The sequence below is a fragment of the Leuresthes tenuis genome, unplaced genomic scaffold (assembly GCF_036924035.1).
Source record: "Leuresthes tenuis unplaced genomic scaffold, fLeuTen1.0.hap1 SCAF_14, whole genome shotgun sequence".
Classification (NCBI taxonomy): Eukaryota; Metazoa; Chordata; class Actinopteri; order Atheriniformes; family Atherinopsidae; genus Leuresthes; species Leuresthes tenuis.
This window is the reverse complement of record NW_027325368.1, coordinates 5,148,451-5,170,792: the sequence shown is the minus strand read 5'-3', so window position 1 is coordinate 5,170,792 and position 22,342 is coordinate 5,148,451. Positions and strand designations below refer to the sequence as shown.

Sequence of the window (22,342 nt, the reverse complement as noted above, 5' to 3'; positions counted from 1 at the left end):
AGGGTGGATAGAAAAGAGGCTCATCTAAAGGTCTGGAGTTTGGAAGACGGGAAGGAGGGCGAGGAGAGACAAAACGGGGGCAAGAGGAGACGGCGTGACCGGGGTGCATTTGCTTAATATATCTGGTTCTTCTCCACATGGCCATATTGATTATTAGCAGGGCAAATATACAAATATACGTTTTTACTTCCGTTAATGGAAAAAGGTGAAAGGTGCCCTTTGTAATTGTTCTAAATAAATATGAATCATGTTGGAAGTGAAGATTGTGCATGTTTGTCTCAACTGGTACGGCTTCCACTAAATCAACTAAATCCCTCATAAAACAAGATATGCAACATTTAGAGCTCCAATATGTTGAAGTGGCAGCGTTCTGTTATTCAGTCTCTTTAATATTAACATTCCTCACGGCTTCGTGCCGACGGCAGCGATGAAAGAGCATCAAATCCATTTCCCTAAGTTCTCAGAAATTCTCCCTCCACCTCTCCTCAACCCCATAACGGTTTCAAACGAGGTCAAGGAAAAGTGCTTAAGGTAAAGGTGATATTTCTGACTGTTTGACAGCAACTTCTGTCCTAATACATCAAACCAATTCGAGGGTGACGACTCAAATCACATCAGACCTGCCAGTCAGGGGGGAGATGATTTTGTTGCCTCTAACTCTGCTGCCGGTTCAGAACGTGTTCAGTTGTTTCACTCTTCCTCCAAATGTGTTTCAGGGTATCTTCTGAAGTTCACTTTCAGGACCTGCAGAGAAGCCGACCATCTGCTTTCTGATTGGACGGTTTGGGGTTGCCACCATCCAGTCACTTTGATGTATAAAGAAGATGTGGAAGCTTTGAGTGGCTGTTCTATTCCCAGTATTCTTCTACCACGCCACACTAAAGCTTCTCCATAACTTCATGCACTTCACACTTGTGCCGTGTTGATGAAGCAAGATTGAAAAGTAAGAGCACAAACTCAAAGAATAACTCCAGCTGCTCGATGCAAAGCGTGCTTCTCTGTACTTATTTCAGTTCTGATGATGATCGTCTGAACAGTAATCATTAATGTCCTGCTGTAACATTTCTCCGTGATGAGCATCATCCACAAAGCTGGCAGATACAACTGCCAATCAGTAACTGCCCGATTGCACTTCTAACTTGCTGTGGAAAAAGTAACCAACTCCTTGCATTCATCCAGATGCAAACCGAAGGTGAAGCCAGATGTGAGGACGAGAAGTTTGTGGATGTGAAATCACTTTCAGCTTTATGTTATAGAGAGAGTTATGGAAATCTCAATAGCTTTTTAATAACAGCAGTAGAAGCAGATGAGCTTTTAAAAGCGGTCTCAATGGAGAAGCTTTTAAGGTAATGTGTGAGGAGTAACACTCAGGCCATAGAAACCGTAATGTAACACTCGGAGGTACTAAAACTACTTCTGCTTCAACATATGTCAACGCTTGTCAGAAGCAGCTCCACTGAAGATGGTGTCGCAGCCAGCTCTGTCTGCACTTTCCCTAACAAAGTGGCCCACAAGCTATACAAAGTGTTTATTATTCACCACACGTCAGAGTAAGTCTGCAACAGGAAGGTCGGACTGACAACCTTATCCAGGGCCAACATACAAAGCAGAATTCCATGTGTTTCCACAGCTCCAAGGGGAGTGATGGAGCAAATTATACTACAGCACAGCGTCAACACTCCACACTGATCAACCATGAAATTGTGATTTGTTAGAGCAACTTTGGTTAGAGATTAAAATTAGTGTTACTGACTAACACTTCTATGCATGAGCAGTGTCTTGCACTTTGAGCTAGTAGAGCCTGGATGCAAGCATAAGCAAATGTTTTTATCCCAACAGGGTGATAACGTTTAGTATTTTTCCCAAAAGAAATTAAAAGCGTCCATGCAAAGGGGAGTTGGGGCTAAATAAAAGAGCGGGAGCTGTGAAGGAGGAGGCTGGTGTTCAGAAGAGGCTTTATTTGCAGGCTGGTGTTGGGGTGGAGTCTTACCAAATCTCTGGGGCTTTGCATCTGGGGCTCAGCATTCTAGAGGATGGAGGGAGGACAGAAGAAGCAAAAGAAATCAAACAACAAATAACTGTTGGCAGAAACAGACAATTTAATCACACAAGGATGGGAAGGTGAGGATGTGAAGCAGTGCGGTGAACGATGTGAAAATGACGACTCTCAGCAGTGTTTGCAGTGCACCTTCAGGATAAAGTCCAATCATCTCTAAAGGTCTCACCAATTCACGTAATCTTGTTGCCATAATTTAGGTTGTAGAAAATCCTTCCACCACTTGAAAGTGACCTGGCTTAGCTCACAGAAATAATCTTCAGAGCAACTGACAGTTCAGTCTGAGGAGCCGTGCAAACCAAGAGCAACAACAACAACAACTATAAGATGGGTTGTGATGACCTGCTACTGGCACCAAAGGATGCAAAGAAGGAAAAGGAAACCAGAAGGGTGTTTCTGTCACTATTTCACACGCAGCAACATTAATCTGATGAGGAGATCAGTACAGAACAAACGTCAGAGAGCCATCACCAAAGATGATGTCTTTTAATGTGTCATTTCCAGCCTAATATGTTCATTTCATGTTTAAGAAGTAGAAGCCTACAATCAAGACAGGGGCTTTCAGAGGAAAAGTGGTTCCTGCACAGTTTAGTTAAAAAAGGTAGTCAGAAAACACAACATAAAGTACTGTGTGTGCTGTGGCTTTCCTCTGTTCCTTCTACTGAAAAAATCTGAGTAATAACAATAAGATAACATCCTTGCACAAAAGAATGATCCCAGTCTTTTCCACACAATGAAACTTCCCGTTTGTGACTATAATTCTGCGCTGTGTTTCTGTATCGGTATTGGATCGTATCGGCCGATGCTAACCCTTAGATATCGTATCGTATCGGAGGTGAAAAAGGCGGATCGGTGCATCCCCAGTCACAGGTGGTCTGAATTCTATCCCAGCTGCCCTGCTTGTAACACCATCTCAAAGTCAGTTGCTGGAAAGGACCATGTTGTTTTACCATTTCTCTTTCCATTATTTGGCAAACCACTCGTCACACGTTTGATTGTAACGTTTGCATCGTGTTTCTCAAGCAGTAGCAGGCTGTCCAATAAGTTCTGTTTACTTTCCAAGGTCAAAGAAAGTAATTCTATATTTCTTTTGAGGTGTTGGAGCACACTGTGTTATTATCTCATTCATTATTACAGCATTAACAATAGAGCATCATAAGCATTTGAATAATAATGGAGCAGAAAACTAAGTGACTCATATATTCAATATTATTTTTTCTAGACTGATATAATTTGGCATTTGTACTAAAATGATTGTTTTCCCAATGTCTACAGTATTAACGTTTTGTTTCATCTGCTCGGCACCAGAAACACAACAGCTGCTGACTTCATGTTTTCATTACTCTGCATTAGATTCATTCATTAAGTTGAGTAACTGTCACGTTTAATTCTAACTTGTGTGTGTTAACTCTGGATATTCGGCTGTTTTTACCCCTTTCAGATTACCTTCACCCTCTTGTCTTCGTTTTGGTGAAGAACGCATGTCGTTGTTGAATTTTTGCAACGCTGTTCACTTTCCACTAGCTCAGAAACGCATGAGAAAAAGTGAAGTCTTGCAACAGATAGAGACCCCAGCTGCTCATTTTGTGCACTGGACCTCATCTCCCTCGAGTTTACTGGCCTCTGCAGCTCATAACCACAGATCAAATAAATCCGAGCATCTAACTACCACCTCAGCAGTCAGATAGCCTTAAAGCCCTGCTCTAATCTACAGATGAGTATCGACCACAGTGGCAGTCCGTCTGGTCCAACTTCACCCATGGCGAAAGCCAGCTTATAGCCTCATCTGAATCCTTTACAGTGATAAATGTCCCAAATCAGCTAGTTAATTGACACGGCTTGCTAGCTCATGACTGTGTGCAGCATTAATACGTCTGTTGGCTGCTGATGATATGGGAAACAAAAAGAAAATTCTATAAGAGCAGAGGAGGGATTTAAGGCTGCTTGGTGCTATAACTCACATTAGAACTCAACAAGGCGTGTGTCTAAGCCAGCTAAAGGAGCTGAGGAGATAGCAGAAAATCATTGACTACTGCTGCAGAGTAAACACCAGGATGATTTAAAGCCTGCAAACAGCCTCCACTGTTCACTCTTCCGTCGCATAAAAAAGGAGTTTCAGCTTTCCGTTGCATTTTATTATGAGTTTCTTGGCGTAACAGGTGTCACACAAATTCCCTCAAGACAGTCAATTATAACATGTGATTTAATGGAAAAACATGACCCTGAAGAAAGCAAACAGTAACCAAATGTACAAACTAAATTAGCGTCAGTATGCCTGAATCACTGAGTTGTGAGAAGCATCTGCTCAGACTGTGACGGAGGTAGCATCCAACAGCCACTCACAAAGATTTGTGTGTCTCTTTGCATAATGTAACGTGTGAGGATGCTGCCTGATTGATATTCAAGCCAAGCGTGTTTTCTACTCTCTGCCTGCTACCTGCCCTGCGTCTGTCTGCTCATCCATCAATCTACCAAGTTCGCTCGGAGGATAAACACAGAGAGAGACGGAGGCCCAGAGACGGGGAAGGTTACCAAACAAAGGAAAAAGCCAGATGGAAGGGTGACAAATAAAGAAAGACTGAAGCAGAGACAAAGTGAGCGGAAAGGAGAGGTTGAAGGAGATAAAGAGAAAAGATTGAGCTCCACAGGTTCCCTCTGAGGCTAGCCACGGCTTGATAATAGACAGGAGTGCAGCGAGGGAGCGAGACAATCAATCTGCATGCTCGGATAGCGTGTTGTGTTAGCTGGGAAATGAGAAAACAACACAGCACTCACTGTGGGGATTAGCAGCAGTTGTGACAGCGCAGAAGCACTGACACACTCACATGTGTGAGAGCACAACCATAATCTGAAGATATCCATGCAGTGGGAGGGTTAATGTTAAATGTGTTGTGCTGCAGAGATGTAACAGGGAGGAGAGGAGAGGAGAGACAGCCATACCGCTGGAGCAAGGAAAGCTTCTTCCTGCCGTAGGACCAGCAGCCCCACAGCCCCGCCCATAGGCGTGGCCCTGAGCAGCGCCACCACCTCCTCCTGAGTGCGTCCGTTCAGGTCCACTCCGTTTACCTGAAAGAGAAACAGGGATCGGGTTCAACTCTGCCTCAGAGTTATAGCCAGACTTTTTGGTGAAGTATCGAAATTCCTCAAAGATGTTACATTTGTTTCTTTTTCCCTGAATTCAATGTGTAGAAAAGTTGTTTGTAAAGGTCAAATTCCTCAACTTTCTCTTTCCAAGAAGATCCGAAACACCTGGACTTTCCTTCCTCGACTTAATGACATCACTATGACACGCCGCTGTGCCCGTTCAACACGCCTCAAACTGAGAACGAGCAGCTGCTTTGCACTCTGCCATTAACTGACTAATCAGAGCAGACTGAACTCTGATCGGGCTCTTTAAGACACAAAATGAAGCCTTTCAGACAGAAAGTAACAAGATCTTGGTGGTAATGTACTTTATGAGGGAATAAAATGTTCAACATTACAGCATCAAATCGATTCAAGAAGATAAGCTGTAAAAGAGCACGATAGTTGCTCTTTAGTTTGACTTATGACGGCGTTATAAGCTTTCTAATCAAAGTTGGCAGTGATGAACGGCATCACTTCAGCAGAAGTTCTCAGTGTTAACAGGAGAAAAACACAAGCTCAGAGCTGCTCGGTCTCACTCTTTATGGGCCGACGCAACTTCAAAAGCTCTTCTGTTCCTTCGGTTTGAAACATGCCGTTTGATTCCAGAGCAGGATGCGCAATTTTCACATCAAAACCATCACCCGATATTAATTAGTTCGATCTTAAAGGAAACAGATGGCGGGGATGTTTGAAAGGTAAATATTTTCACACATGAAACTAACGGATTTCAAATCAATTTGTTGTCTGGAATAAAAACGAGTATTTTGTGGTGCACATCTACAGGATGGTTCATGTCCGCCATCATTTCCCTTTGATTAAAACAGAACAGAGTCACACCTCCTACCCCCCCCACACACAGTATCTGTTTCTTTTAAAGCAGATCTGGCCTCCATGTGATGATGCACCCAATTCATTTCAATCACATTCCCCAAACAATTTTAAGCAAAATGTGAGTTTTAAACGGCGTTCCCATAAGACTTAATGAGTCATCTGATGTCGTAACCACTTCCCTTTTCCGTTCAATAAAAGATAATCTCATTAAATATTTCTCAGCTGCATTATGAGAATTTAGCATCATATGACCCGTGTATAAAGTCAGAGCATTAATGTCTGATAGAGTTTCCAGGCTTTTATGCATTTCCTGCCAATAAGATACTTTTGGGGCAATCTGAAAACAGGTGGCAGGCCGTGTGTGATCCACATAATCCCAACAGTTCCTTCCCATGTCTTGGCGCTTTTCCTGGGCAGGGCTGATGAAAAATCTCTTGATATTTTGCCAAACAAACTCCCTCCCGTTGTGACTTTCTAACCAGTCTTCCTTCCTTCCCCATCATTTTTTAACCTGTAACCTGTACATCATCTCATATTCACTCCCGGATGCTGATGAAAAATATATCTAATATGTCATTCCCACCTTTTCCAAACCCTCAGTTTTCTTCACCTGATGTCTCACTAAAGAAATCCAATTCAGTTACTTAAAAACTCTTCATTATTAAATGTAAATCAACATAAATCTAAAGTCTGTAAGCTCCTGTAAGGCTTTATAAAAGGACCAATCACTGTAAGGGAGAGCATATACATTTAGGAATGTCTTTCCTTTAGCCATCACATAACAGTCTTCCTGATGTCTTTGTATTGTGTCTGGATGGAAATGAGGCAGGCAATCCTTCTTATGTGGCCTCATTTGTAAGAAAACAACACATCTCCGGCAGGAAGGCCACTTCCTTCCTCAGTATTGATAAGATTTGACTTCTCTTAGCTGGACTGGGAGAGTCCGTATACAGTCCATATTGTCTGAGTTTCAGTTTCCATTCAGTACCATAGTGAGGTGATGTTTCACTTTCTCACCTCCAACAACCTGTCTCCTGCCTTGAGGCGGCCATCTTGGATGGCAGCTCCCCGAGGCAGAATGTTCTTCACGTAGATGGGTGCCGAGCCCCCGATGGGAACATCCCGTGAAGTTATACTGAATCCAAGTCCCTCAGGGCCTGTAGCAAGAGAAATAAAGACAGGAGTTTAACTGATGAGATCTGGCTTTATCTTAAGGCACAAGCAGCAGCTCTTTTGTTATCTCTTTGCTCTTGCATTGCACCAGATACTGAGATCATGTTCAGCTGGTCCAGTTCTCGTGGATCTGAGGTAAGGCGAGGGAATAATATTGGGCAATGCGTAGGAACACATCTCGGTCAGAGTTCAAATTATTGTTTATTTAGGAGAAAATATTTGGGTCTGATTCAGTGTGCAGCTGGTTCATCATATCACGTGTTTGCTTTGCAGGAAGTGGCATCATGACAGTGTTGTGCCGTATGCTGAAAGACCAGCATCTAACTTTGCAGCTACTCTCTGCAGCAGAGATCAACCGCTCGACCGTTTTATGCTACAAGATCTTTCCCCGCAGGTATAAGCCTTCAGTTTCATGTCCACTAATGATTCTCAGAGCATCAGTCGCCCTGTTTACAACACTGAGGCGGCGGCTCGCTGGGCTTCCCAACAGCCATTCAAGCGCTCTTACAATGTGAAGTTTGCAGCCTGAAACATAGTGACAAACAGTCTCCATGGAAACTGTGGCGTTACATTGCCATAAAAACGGAGTTCCTTAAACATTTTACTCAATTAAGGTTGACTTTTAAGAAATTCTGTAAAATACCATTAAGTGACAGAACCCCACTTAAGGAGAAAATGTGATGTTTTCTGTGGCCTTCACTGTAAAGTGTCTGTCTGCACTCATAAATACTTGATTAGGTATTATTTTCTCACGCCAGCAACCCTTTATAAGATGCATTATTATGAACCATTAGGATAACAGTCATGTTATCCCCAAAACACCATTATCTGGAAAGTTAAATGCAGGAAATCCGGTATCTTGTCAGCACAGAGCTCAAGTAGGTTTAAAACGAATAGTAAAGTGAGGATATGTTGTGAGGGAAGACAACCGCATGCTTTTAAAGCTGAGCCATGCAAGAATTACATGCAGTTACATTGTCCCAGTGAGAAAGTTCAGCCTGAAGACTTTTAATACTTTTCCTTGGAATGTATTTGAAGCATGAAACAAAAACTGTTCTAATAACATATTGCACAAACGGAGGCAGTAACTGAGGTCTCACGGCTTTTTTATTTCCTGTTTCAGAACGTTGTGAACAAGAAAGAAGAAGCCTTACAACAGAATTTATAGAGAAATTGCTTCTACACTGTGTGAAAGGCCATCAAAAAGGTTAATAAAAGACCTGTAAAGAGCATCCTTGCTGTGGCCTCAATCCTTCCTGCTTGTTTTAACTGAACATCAGTTAATTCTGTTTCCATTCTGATTCACACTCATCCTAATCCCCTGCACAGATGACACTTCCTGCAGGCAGTTGAGGTGCGTTATTACATCGCCGGTAAACAGAGTTCCTACTTTTAAAGGAGGAGGATCTTTCAAACTCCCATTACCTTGATGAAGACATACCAAAGCAATTTCCTGTGCAGAATAAGGTTCGTTGATTGATTTTGATACTCTGTGGGATTTGTGAGGAGACCAGTGTCTGATTCAAGCACATGAACAATGTGGGGGTTTAATCTGAGCGCAAAGCTGTGGGTTTAAGTTCGCACTCAAAACAAAATACAGGAGCCAAGCTGCCTCTTGGGAATTGCTGTTAATCCCCGCAAACAAAAGGTGGAATGAGAAACGATAACATCTTTGACTGTGAACGTAAGCGAACCCACTTACATCTTCTGCACAATGCGGCATTTTTCTGGGCTCTGAGAGAAGCAGGCAGATGTGATCCCCAATGAAAAAACTCTGACATAAGAATAAGTATCTTTGAGTCAGGATGGAAAATCCAACCAACAGCTGGGTGTTTTTATGTTTATGCTCTGGATTGATTCCAACCCCACAGGAGGGGACAGATTTGGGTTGAAATTTCCATGGGCATACGGTGCCGCCTGTCAGGCTCTTTGCAGTGGCATTTGACAGCACACAGGGACCAGTGGCTGCTTAGCAACAAGCTCCCTGGGCCTGAGACCTGGCACCGACACCTGGAATCCTGTTGGCAGAAGTGTGCACCACCTGTGCCAGCTGTCAGTCAAAGCCTACACCAAGGAGACCTCCCCAAAATTTCAGCCCTGACGTTGCCTGCTGCTCCCTTTCTTTTAAGCAACCTTTGGGTTCTGTTGGGCTGAATTGCCTGCTGTTCGCTTCGCCCATCACATTTAACATGCTTTACTCCACAGACTGTTCCCACACTTGGTTTTGATGAGTCAGGAATGAGGCTCAGGGAATATATAGCATCTCTCTTTTTGCAGTGGATGAAGAGAGACTTTTTCAGCCCCTCTGGAAAGAATCAGATGTAATACATCAAAAGATGACTGATTTTTTTTCTTTCCCTTTTTTCAAAAGTTGTTCTAGCTAGAAAAATCTCTTTTGGCTTCAATCAGACAGGGAAACACAAGATTCTTTTAAGTATATTGCATGTAAGTGGTAGTTGGCAACCATGCTAAAAAGAGAATGACGCACACAACACCTTCTTGTTGTTGTCAGAAACATGCCTGATCTACAGCATCATTATTCACCCTGATGAATGACCCTGTTGCAATGTTTCTTCTGCCCAAAGTGAATCTAAGCTGTCTCATTGTTTCAATGAAAGATGTGGAATTTATCTGTCTGAACACTAAAGCATGTTTCCATCTATCGTCAGAGACACGTCATCCAGCTCACCTTTCTTTAGTTGGATGTTGAGCCTCCTTCCTACTTTTTTTGTAAATCCTGGCGTTGGGGTGGAATTTAGCCCTCTCTGAGGCGAATGGGTGTGGCCTATCGGAGGCTTGGCTGCAGAGACAGCGGGGTGGGTCAGAGGTGGGTAGCCATCGGTCAGGTCCTGGGGAGTATGGGAGTGTGGATGTGTTTGGGAACCGTGGCGGGACATCCTCTGCGGGTTGTGGTCGATGCCGGGAACTATGCTCCCGGTTGTGGAGTCCGGGCTGAAGCGGCCCGAGGGGTTTGAAGGGTTCCTCTCAGGGTGGGACAGCTGCTCGTAATGGGTCTTCATGGATGACGGCACCACGTGAAACATGATCACAGGAGAACGCATGGCTTGGCGGAACATATTCTGGGCTCTGAGACAAAAGAGACAGAGAGAGGATGGACAGCCAGTCATTAAACTGATTACAGCCTTACAAGCTAAACTTATACAGTGTTAAAAATATAAAGCACATTCATAACCGAATCTTGCCTGGTGGAGCACTCCACATACCAGATGTGCATCTTCGCCCACCTGAACATGCTGACATGTTAATGAATACTTATTTCCAGAGCGAGTGGCGATAAAAAGACACCGAACCCTCCCTGACAGATCCATCACATTATCCCCTCATTTGGCTGCGGATGAAGGAGACCTCTATTCATCAGCTAGTTCAGAGAATCTTCTGTCAAACCTCCTTCGGAGTGAACTCGAGTACAGAAGGTGAGAGGGAAAACTTATGTCGACTGTCAGCACCCTGTAAAAGCACAGCCTCGTTAGCACCACCTGCTTCAGTAAAGCAGACTTTGGTTGGGCTCTTTCTTCGCACGTCTGCCCCTCCTACGACAACAGCTGAACGGACATTTGGAAAAGTGCAAGGGCCCCGGAGTTTCTAATGCTTCCTCCCTGCCCCTGATCAAAACTGAAACTTGGATTGCTGAAGTCTTTCTTTGGGCCCATTTTCTCAGCCACTCGTCATGGAATCTTTAAGATTTCAGGCTGCATTGACAGCCAGACGAGATGTAATCTGCACCCTTTATTACAGGAACAACTGTTGCACTGATGCTTAACAGGCTTATTCCCCATCATCACATAACTTGTGTCTACAGCAGGAGAAGCTGGCAGGTGCAGTCCTAATATAAGGGAGATAAAAGCGCTGTGCAGAATTCTTCGGCCACCCCTCATTTCTTTATGTCTTACTTCCAAGGAGCCACACTCATCTTTTCAAGCTTGAGCAATAGTTCTCCAGGCTTTCCAGAGGTCGTTCTAGGTTTTTCTTTGGACATTGGCTGCTTTTTCCCTCATTTTCAGTATCTGTTGTCAGAGGAATCTGTTTTTTAACCACTAAACATTTAACTATAAATCATTCAAACATAAAAAGGCACATAAGTCAGGATGAACGAGTGTTTTTGTGTCAGCGCATAAAAGACAACTTGTCTGTTTCATCTATGAAAAACACCAAAGATAACACAGAAAATAAGATTTCTGCAGCAACAAGCTGATTCCCAAAGAGCTATTAGCTGAAAACTTGGCATATCTCAGCATGGTGTGCAGTGTGTCCTTAAAACATTTGAGGAAACTGGACAAGTGGAGGACAAAAGAAGAAGTGTCAGGCCTAAAAAACTATCTACAGCAGATGAACAGGATCTGAAAGTGATGTCCTTAAGAAAGAGGAAAAAATCCAGCAAAGACCTGACAGGACCTGAGAGATGCATCTGGACCTTCAGCTGATCCATCTACTGTTGGCCCAAGCCTCATCAGAAATGGTCTCCATGGAAGGGTGGCTGTCAAGAAGCCATTCTTAAGGAAGGGAAACAGGGAGAAAAGGCTGAGCTGTGCCAAATGACACAAGAAGTGGACTGAAAATCAGTGGCAACAGGTCTTATGGAGGGATGAATCCTCCCCAGAGCCCGGACCTCAACATTATTGAAGCAGTGTGGGATCATCTGACAGAGAACGGAACAAAAGGCAGCCCACATCCAAAGAAGAGCTTTGGGATGTCCTTCAAGAAGCCTGGAGAACTATTCCTGAAGACTTCTTAAAGAAATGACAGAAAGCTCGTCTCAGAGGGTTCAGGCTGTGTTGGAGAATAAAGGAGCTCAGACCAAAGACTTTTGCACAGTCATAGATTTCTTGCTATAAGCATTTCTAACTAAAAACTGGATTATCCTAAATATGCTACAGATGGAAAGTAGCACGAATCTGATAACATAAATAATACATAATTACACAATTGAACAGACCTTTACTCCCTATATTTTCAGGGAATCCCGTGGGACTGTGTGTGACCGTGTGTGGATGGTACTTTGCATAATTGTTATCTCACATAACGTCTAACACTTTGGATTTTCTGTGGTTAAAACATGCATGTATTGGGTCTGCACATACAAAATCAGGGTATGCATGCATCACTCAGTATCTGGACACTGTTTGGAAGGGTTTGACACGGAAATGAAAGGATGAGACAAGAACAGCACCAGATAGCAGAGGCTTTGAGTGTTCTTTGTTAAAGAAGGATGGAGAAAACAGCTAGAACAGGAGCCCAGTGGAGCTGTTACTGAAGCACAGGGACCAAAGGGGGGGAAATGCAGGGACTGCATGAGCAATTGAGGCTGTGGCCTACAGGAGTTAAATAGGGAAACTTAGCACAGCAACAAGCATCAGAGGAGCCTGAGCACCGGCAGAGGAGCAGAGAGAAGGGAAGGAAAAGGTTCAAGGAAAGAGGACGGGATGGTTAAAGACAGCAAAAAGGAGGGAAGAGGTCCAAAAAAGCCAAATCACAGAGGAGGAGTTTCAGGAAGCTCAACAATAGATCCTGTGAGCTGCCATCTTACTGTTCGAATCGGATGTTTCGCAGGTCTCCGTTATTGATACGGACGATACAGTCGTTCTCCTGGAACAGGCCCTGCTGCTCGGCCTTTCCTCCCCTTTCCAGACGCTTGACCAACAAGCCAAGAGTCCTGAAATGTTCAAAAGTTCATGTCAAGAAGATGCAACAGGAGACAACAGCTGATTTGTTGTGGCACAGCTAAGGCGGCGAGTTAAAAGCAAGGTCTCTGTTCTGCAAGGATAGAATAGACTCCCCTTTTCATTTAGCACCACTGAATACCATCTAATAGTTGTTAATTCAGTGTGGCTTTTGCATTATTTCTACCAAAGCAAGGCATTTTTTTTTACTTTAACAATTAAGAAACTATCTAAGAAAGAAAAGGAGAGTGCTGTGCAGCCTCTGCTTCAGCACTCTGCAGCAGAGAGGACTCCAGTGTGGTCCTGTCATTTACATCACAATTCTACCAAACAGCTTTTGATAGGAAAAGACCAGTCACATCACATCACATCAGGGGGCTTCAGAAGCTGTGTGGGAGAGGCATCTATTGATAGGAAACCAACAAATTCAAAGAGTTGACTGTAGTTCTGCTGAGGCTTGCACATACTCATGGATTCTTCTTTCCCTTTTTCAGCAGCCACAAAGAAACCCACGCTATTAAAGATGGATAGCAGTCGAGTTGGGAGAGAAGCCAAGCTGGGCAGCAACGGCTGCCACTCTAATCTGGTGTGGCAAACTGGCTTATACCTCCACATACAGCCACCACCAGAGGCTAACGTCACCTGAAAGGACGCACTGTGGACCAGTTTAATGAAGAAATGCCACTCCAACCTTAAAGGAGTCTTCTTCTGTGTATTCTCTGTGGTAGCCTGAGCGAGTCAGTAAACTGGGTTGATTTTAACTCCAGTACTTTAACTGCCTGTGTTTAAGGCATAATTCAATATGAATGGGAATGTGATTACAGTGAGGGCAAAAAAGTTCAGGAGTTGAAAAAGTTGGGAGACAATTCCACTGATTGAATTGGAGTGAGAACACAATGTGATTTTCTGTGGAGAAGCCATTTCTCTGATGAAAACCGGGCATCTTAATCTTAGTGTAACGCCCAAACTGACGTTTCCCCAATAAAACAAAAGTGCATTATGAATGTGCTCTTAGGTTGATTAAGTTGGGCACTGAGAAGTGATATGATTTTGATTTTCAATACGGTGCAATGGAGAATTTGTAGTGTGTGATGATATTTGTGCGTCAGGCTCTCAGAGGTTGTTTGGCTGCAGGTGGCTGGAGGAAAGCAACGGCAGGAACTATTTTTTAGTCAGTGTCGTTCTTCCAATAATGGATAAGAGCTTCCTCCTAAACACAAGATTTAAAAACAGGCTACACTGCAGTGCTTCACTGGATTTTTGTTGCAACGCCAAAGCGCTACGTGACTTGGATCATAACCTCCAGAAACTGCCTCTCTGGGGCTATTTAAGCCAGATGTGGAAATTCCTTCAATTCCTCCACAGCTTTGTTCCATGTGTGCTTCGACTGTGGTGCACAGGTGTGTGTGTGTGTGTGTGTCATGTGCGCTGTTCAGCGTGCTCTTTGAACAATGTAAAACTGATGTGACAGCAGCCACAGAGAAATATGACGGTCACCTGAGAAGCCTGAGCGATCATGATTGATCACTGTAAACTGGCAAATGGCTCCATGATGCTGAAGCTTAAACCTGTTTGCATGCATGTGTGTGTGTGTGTGTGTGTGTGTGTGTGTGTGTGTTTGCATGGCGTCAGGTTTGTAAGAGTGATTGCACACGGGCACCTATAAGGATTGTCTGGTATGCACTGGTATTTGTGCAGGGGTGTGTGTCTGATGTCTTTCAGAAGAGCTAAAAAGCTCAAAGTGAATTTCTTCCACAATAGGGGTGACAAATGATCAGCTAAAAGGGGAAATTGAGTCATTTTCTTTTCTTTTATCTGTTGGAATATAACAGAGAGGAAAAAACTGAATAAAATTCAAAGAGAAAAGTCTATTTTTCTTATCTCTTAAAGTCTAGACACACATTAAAGCATTTTTAGATGTACTTAAGCCTGGAGGATGCCATGTTCCTCCCCTTTACTCTCCTCCACCCTGTCTGAGCAGCAGTGTGGCTCTGCTCTGGGTATTTTTACCTGCGGTCCCTGCCACTGAAAGGCACCACGTGGATTCCCAGGGGCCCGCCGTCGTTTGACACCTCCACCAGTTTGACAATGTCTCTGGGACACGGAGACGGGTGGATGACACAGAGACGGGGGGGGGGGGGGGGGGGGGGGGGGGGGGTGAGGGGGAAGGAAGAGGGGGAGAGGGGTGGGTGACACCGTGTGGGCGAAAACAAAAACAGGAAATAAGGCAGTGAAAGACAGAAACAATATGATGACAACAACCATGTAGTGCAAATAAAATCAAAACAGAAGACAAAAAGGTCTCAGAAAATCACAGTAAAACAGAGCAATCCAAAGAAAACATGTGAAGGGTAACAAGAAACACTAAAAGGTCAAAAAGAAACCACTCACACACGTGCAAAACTTAGAAATAAGATCTTCACAGGTTTTTACACTGATAGACTGAGACGAAAGCCTTATATGAATGCTTAATAAGAGGAAACTGAGCTTTTTTTCTTGGTTCTTTGATACATTTAACCTCTCATCTCAAAGATTTCTTCAGTTTCAAATGACTGAGGGCAAATTTCATTTCATATACAGTGAAATTAATTCTAATTGGTCAGTTATGTCCTTGAGCTCTTCGACTTCCCCTTCAGTTGTGGGATGTGACATCGCTGTCCTGACGTCAAACCTCCGTCTGAACCCTGCACATGCACAGCTGCACATGGGCTGGATAGTGTAGTGGTATGATTCCATGTGGGAGATCCTGGGTTCAAATCCCCTGCATGAAAGGTATTACCTCCAGTAGGGGTCCTTAGGCAAGACCCCCTTACCCTACCTGCTTTGGATAAAAGCGTCTGCTAAATGCATAAACATAAACGTAAACATGTAGCAAAGGAAAGGTAATGTCACAGGACCCAGCAATAATAAGATTTCACACACTTTATATGTGAAGAACAAACAAGCTCACAGAGGATTTGAATGTGACGTGTGAGTGAAATCAGTCCATGTGCGACATCGGATATTTCACAGGTGAAAACGACCTGAACAAGCCACAGAACTGGCAGCTGGCTCAGGGATACAAAAAAGTACGAATATCCCAGTAACTGCCAAAAAGGCAGAAACTCACGCAGTCTGTCAGATGAGAGGTGAAACATTTTGGAGAACAAAGAAAAAATAGACCAGTTGGCTCCTAGGGATTAATATTCTGAGTACTTTTTGGGGCGATAAGACTGTAATCTCACAGTGTGAAGTTATTGTTCCAGATATATTCATATATGGGAGTTCAAATCTGCCTTTCTAAAGCTGCTGCATACAAACAAATTAATGTGGCTCTTTTGGACAAATATGGATATCTGGGAAGCACAAGGTAATGATAAAGAGATTTAGAAGCAGAAATCAGTTTGATCCCAGCAACAGCATAAAAAAAAAAAACACTGTTGGGAAACAAATGAAAAATATTTGGATTTATCAGACACTAATACTAAAATCCCTGAGGAATCCTCTGCTGAAAGAAAGCAGAAAACTCCCTGACAGGATGTCAAATCAACACATCGGCTTGATTGTGGTCTGCACTGCAAGGTGGTGAGACTTGGGCGATGAGCTCCGCCACGACAGTCTCCACAGAGGGATAATTGCCACCTTTTTGGCATGTTTGGTGTCATATAGTCTATGTGCAGATATCTGCAGATGAAGAGCACCACAAACCAACTCAAAACATTCAGGAAGAGCCGTTTTCCATATGAAAATCACAACACACGGCTGAACATTTCCAATCCTGAGCTGTGAAGAAATTCATAGCTTAAATATGAGGATAAAAAAACTTTTTGACCCCTTAAAAACATTAAACACAGTTACAGCCTTTTCCACGGCTGTCTGCCTGGCTGAGAAAAATGCTGGCATGTCTTACAAGACGCCAGATCTAATCCACTCACAGCCCAGATGCAATGACTATGATTAGCTCGGGGAGAAAGGGCCCCTTGTTGACAGCTGAGAGGCAGGAGAAGCCCGAGTCTGTGAAATCACAGAATAATAATACCATACCTGCATATTAAACTGGAGGCATGCAACAGCAAAATAACACAACAAAACAAAGTTGTTAATAACAGGAGCTGAACGGGTTTGTGCGTGGGAGAGCTCTGGTGGCGAGATGAGGATCATTTTGCTCCCACAAAAGATAATTATGTAAATGAGAGAGCGGTTTTAAAATGAGATTTTCAACAAACAATCCTGGACTTCAACGGAGAACCTGCTGAACGCAGCTATTAAGTGCTTATTATGGGAAGAAATGGAGGAGGAAACTGAGTTACCCTGGAACACTTTCAAAGCAACAAACAACCGGTGTTTGATTTTAATTTGGCTCGGTGGGGAGAGTGGGTCGGCCAGGAACCTGAAGGTTGGCGGTACGAAAGTGAACTGACAGCTGGAGGGGTGGCAGTTCACCTCCTGGTCACGGCCCTTGAGCAAAGCACCGTACCCCGTGCTCCCCGGGCTGTGAATGGCTGCCCACCGCTCCAGTGTCTGGCATCTGTCTCTGCGAGTGTGTGACCCTGTGCATGTGCACGTGCATGTGCACGTGCATGTGCACGTGCGTCAACAGGTGGACACATTTCCTGTGTATGCATGACAAATAAATCTGATCTTAATCCTAATTTTCTTTGTGCCATGTCAGTTAAATAATACCACCTTCAGGCCTCAGCCACATTCAGATGCTGCTTTCTGGAGCCAAAGACTAACCCGATGGAAAACTCTGTGTTATGAGGCTTTTTAATTGTTTCACCAGAGTTATCCCGTTCGTTTAAATGAGGCTCTTCCTCCCGGTACGCTTAGAGCTGGCATTGCAATCAGTTGTTGTGAGATCACAATATGAAATGTTGGCCTAAAGAGTTCAAGCTATACTAACACAGAAAGCAGTGGGTTTCAGTCCAAATCTGCAGCCAGAACATTTCTAATGCAGTGCTTTGCAAAAGCCTTGAGCCACCCTCATTTCTCTCTATTTCCCCTCCTTAAGAATGGCTTCTTGACAGCCACCCTTCCATGGAGACCATTTCTGATGAGGCTTGGGCCAACAGTAGATGGATCAGCTGAAGGTCCAGATGCATCTCTCAGGTCCTGTCAGGTCACAGCTGGATTTTTTCCTCTTTCTTAAGGACATCACTTTCAGATCCTGTTCATCTGCTGTAGATAGTTTTTTAGGCCTGACTCTTCTTCTTCTGTCCTCCACTTGTCCAGTTTCCTCAAATCTTTAAGTATATTCATCTCTAAGTTGTATTTTATGTGTGGAAACACTGGTTCATCCCTCGATGAGTTTCCTTTTTTTATAGGTCAGTGTTGAGTTGCCCTCTAAACAAAAAGAAACTCCTTCCTCTAAAAACAGTCGGGTACAAGGGTTGAACTGAAAAAGCAGCCAACGTCCAAAGAATAACTTTGAAAGACCTTCAGAGAGCCCGGAGAACCAATGCTCAAGGCCACACAGTCTGGCCTGTATAAAGAAATGAGGGGTGGAGGATGACTTTTACAAAGTACTGCATAAGTGTTCAAAATATAAAATCTATAGATCTCTGTCATGTTGACAGCACAGAATTCCCAAATGGTGGATTTGGTGTTTTCCAATCAAACTCCCTGAGCCATATCATCTATTGCTCATGTTTTTCCCATCGATATATGAAGAGCTAAAGGCACAATCACAGAGGCTGATCAGTGGCCGACTCACTCTAGAGACCTGACGGCAGTGTGTTCCATGCAGGAATCTGCTCGGCCCACCGGTTCAATCCTCCCATTTTCTTCCTCCCTGGTTTCTTCCTCCTGGAACAAAACACAAACAAAAGAGGAGGATGAAGCGAGTGACAACAACACTTCTGCTGTATGCCAGCGGCTCTTTCACATTTACAAGAGATTTCACTTTGCAAAGCTGATATCATGTTACGAATCTGTCCCAGGATCAGTTCCAGTCCATTCACTGGTAACACACAACCGTAACTGGATGCCACATGCATGTTGACAAAGAATAAGCTGCTTTCCAGCTTTTGTTGCCAGCAACAGGGCTGACAAGCAGTCAGAGTGTCCCCAGGAAACAGAACATCCATTCTGAACCAGACTACCCAACATTCACCCATGTTGTTGACCGTGATTCAGCCAAGAGACACGTCACACTGTATTGTTGGACACTTTCCGATCAGCTTGTGTGTGACGTGCAGCTATGACACTGAAAAAGGTTTTAGGGACAGGTTTGAAGGATCCAGAGTGGAGAAACAGAGTCTAGGAGACACTTTCCTGTGGTGACCACGGGATAAGATGACCAAGCCTGCTGAATTAAGTCATATTTGATCTAATGTTGTCCTTCTCCAGCTTCTTAGTCTGCAGATGTGCAAAAATCTGTCAACATAAGTGCCGTTTAGCAGCTAGAAAGCAGGCTGAGTTTCACACCTGACGAAGCCTGGAGGAGCAGAGCGGAGGAGGTCTTCCACAGGTGTAAAAATACATGCCCTCCAAAAATTCTAATGTCTTCAAAAGGACATCACCTTTGTTCTCCTCACGCTCTGCGGCTGTGGCAGCGGGGAAGCTGAGACTCATGACATGCACACACCAACACAAACACAAAGTGAGCACAGAGCAGAAAAATGAGAAGCCGAGAAAGAAGGTCATTAAAATTTCAGGGCGACACCGGAGAGGAGAGCCGAGCCCAGCGAGCGGCAGCGGCGGCACAGACCTCCCCGGCAACTGGCCTCATCAGTATGAAAATGAGCCTGCCGTTACCGTGGCTGCCCTACGGTTGCCATGACACTTTGGCTGCCTGGAGGACATGCCTCTACAGGGCAGTATATGAGCGCGAGCGTGTGTGTGAAACAGCATGCGACTACTTTTGTCTTCCATCTTATAATTAAGAGTTTGTCTCACACTGACTTGAACTGCGGACAAATTTGACTTGCAGTGTTTTTCATGAAAAATGTAAATATGTGTAAATATGTACGGCTGTAAGTCTAAAAACTTCCTTCAACTGTTTGTGACACGAAAAAAACAGGTTGGATGATCTATCAGAGTCTGCTTGGATGTTGATTCGTGCCAAATCAAACAAACCGAACTCATAATATACAGAATTTTATATCATTTTGCAACGTAAAGGCAATTCTTGATGTAACACGATGGAGGAATCCTGATAAAAGAAGCAGATGTAGAAGACTCTTAAAAGACTGCTCTCCAAGATTTCTGTTTTACTGCATCATAAAGAACTAATAAAAAAAGAAGAAATTGGAGCAGGTTTACGAAGGGCAAATTCCTAAACGGGCATTTTTACATTGCCAAAATGTGTTCTACAAGATGGTGAAACTCAGTAAAAACCTGTTCTACCGATCATGAGGAGAAGCAATGAGCCGACGAGGAGAGACTCCAGGAGAAACAATAACAACCCAAAGAGCCTCAGAGACGCAGAATGCAATTCAGAATTCATTATGAGATGAAGTGAGGAATGGAGAAACCACAGCGGGAGAGGAGCGACTATCTGAGGGAAACCCAATGAGATCGACATCCACGCAGCACATGTTGGTTCATCTTAGATCCTTCGTGTCACTTCTCAGCTTTCTGAACCCCAGTGAGAGGAGGCTGTGAGTGTGTGTGGGGGGGGGGGTTCTTGTTTTCGTTTCCTCATTCGGACCTCTTCTGTAAAAATGACCGTCAGTCCTTAGGGGAACCTAATCTTGGTCCCAATGCGTGAGGACTTGGTTTCTCAGGTCCTGGTTTGGTGTTGGGGTGGGAACTGATGGTAGATTAACGTTAGGCTTAGACATTGGGGAATGGGTTTAGGTTAAACTGTCCTCAATGAACGGAGGTCGATACAACACCCTCATGAGAAAAGCTCCACAAGCTTGGCTGCGAGTGTAAAATCTCAAGTAAATGCTGCCGTTAAATAAGAGAAATAAGGGTGACACGATTAGTCGACGATGTCAACAAAAATCGATAACATAATTAGTTGCTATTAATTGTCGGTTACGTCATCGCACGTCTTTTTCACGCTGTCGAGTGAGTCATCCCACTTCCTGCCTATCTCTGCTTAGAGATGCGCGTTAAAGGTAAATAATAACGGGAGATGACCTGTAGAAACAGTGAAATGGCTGCGGCTGAATTATCGTCCTCTCGTCTAAAAGTGTCCAGGGTCTGGGAGCATTTCACCCTCAACACCCAGAAAAAATAGATTACCTGCAAGTTTTGTAAAGCCGACCTCAAGTATCACAGGAGCACGTCTGTCATGAACATGTGAAGAGGAAGCAGGTTGGAGCTCTAAGAGACGCAGACTCACCATGGTAACATATTTAGCTTGTTAGCGTAGCCTGCTAGCTATAAATAAGCGGAGTTGTCTTAGATTTTAACATTAAAGTGCAACATTAAAATTGTGTCATTAAGCTTCACAGTCCACAGTTATAACCAGGCTGTTCTTTTTCACTTTTTGGTATTGATTTGACTGTTGGTGCATTACAGCCGGACTCTTTTCATTTTAATGTTAAAAGTCAAGATATAATATGGCTTGAATGTATCCTTTTTCAGTTTTAGATTGTTTTAATTAGTAATTAACCGATTAGTCGATTAATCGTCGAGTCGCTTATCAAAATAGTCGTTAGTTGCAGCCCTAAAGAGAAACAGACATTTACAGCATTTCATTCAGGCATTTATAGCAGCTCCCACTGATGAGAGGAAGATGCTTTCAACTGTCAAAGAGATGATTACTGTGATACGACTGAAAGCTTCACAACACGGGCCAAAAAAAAACCTGCTGTTTGAAAGTTTAATATCAAACGTATTTAATCATGGAGCAAAAAATGCAGCTATGAAATGCAACAAGAACAATTACTTATGTGCAGGATGTAGTGACATCTACTGGCACAAACTGCAAACTGCAACCGAGTGAAAAACCGCTTAAATGTGGCCAAAAAAACCCTGAGAGGCTCGATGAAGAGCCAGCATTAGGTTGGTCTTTTCTGGACTACTGTAGTAATGTCGTGGTTCTTCTAATGTCCAAACAGTGATGAGAACAGCTCAGCTGGCTCGTAGATTAGCGATCATCTCCATTTTTGTGCTCAGATCAGGCAGAAACATCTGGTTGGTCAAACTCTGCTCTAGCTGGTGCAGCAATAAAACCAGAGATATCAAGCATGAAACTGACAGGAAGCCAGCGGAGCGTTCCTTTGAGTAAAAAGCCGACAAGGTGCAGACAACAAAGAGACGACTGCTCTAAGCCCCCTGATACAGAATTACAATAGGTCATCGTTGGCTGTAAAGCCTTCGCTGTCTGCTATAATGAAGGCTTTAGGCTATTTGTTCTGGAATGACGACGTCCCGCTTCGAGCTGTAAAGTCATTCAAAGAACAGATGGCTTGTAATAAAGAGGTATCAGCTATGAAGAAAATAAAACTGATTGTTTCTGCAGACAAACATTAGCAGTAATTCCTGCTGACGTGAGCAGTTTGGCTGAAAAATGAAACTATGAACTATTTGTTCAAACTTCCTA

General features: G+C 43.6%; 1 protein-coding gene across 6 annotated transcripts in view; it reads right to left on the bottom strand.

Annotated features, from left to right (window-relative positions):
- Positions 1–22,342, bottom strand: part of pard3ab (par-3 family cell polarity regulator alpha, b) — a 447,253-nt gene that overhangs the window by 328,368 nt on the left and 96,543 nt on the right. For all 6 annotated transcript variants that reach the window (XR_011907558.1, XR_011907559.1, XM_072363699.1 and 3 more), the window contains exons 6-12: positions 18,557–18,648; positions 14,875–14,958; positions 12,732–12,857; positions 9,876–10,273; positions 7,031–7,170; positions 4,997–5,122; positions 1,991–2,026 (exon numbers count right to left, since the gene is read on the bottom strand). Coding sequence is in view for 4 of the 6 variants with exons in the window: in XM_072363699.1 (XP_072219800.1) it covers positions 1,991–2,026; positions 4,997–5,122; positions 7,031–7,170; positions 9,876–10,273; positions 12,732–12,857; positions 14,875–14,958; positions 18,557–18,648 (1,002 nt within the window). In the remaining 2 variants the exon portion in view is untranslated. The remainder of the gene's footprint in view (positions 1–1,990; positions 2,027–4,996; positions 5,123–7,030; positions 7,171–9,875; positions 10,274–12,731; positions 12,858–14,874; positions 14,959–18,556; positions 18,649–22,342) is intronic.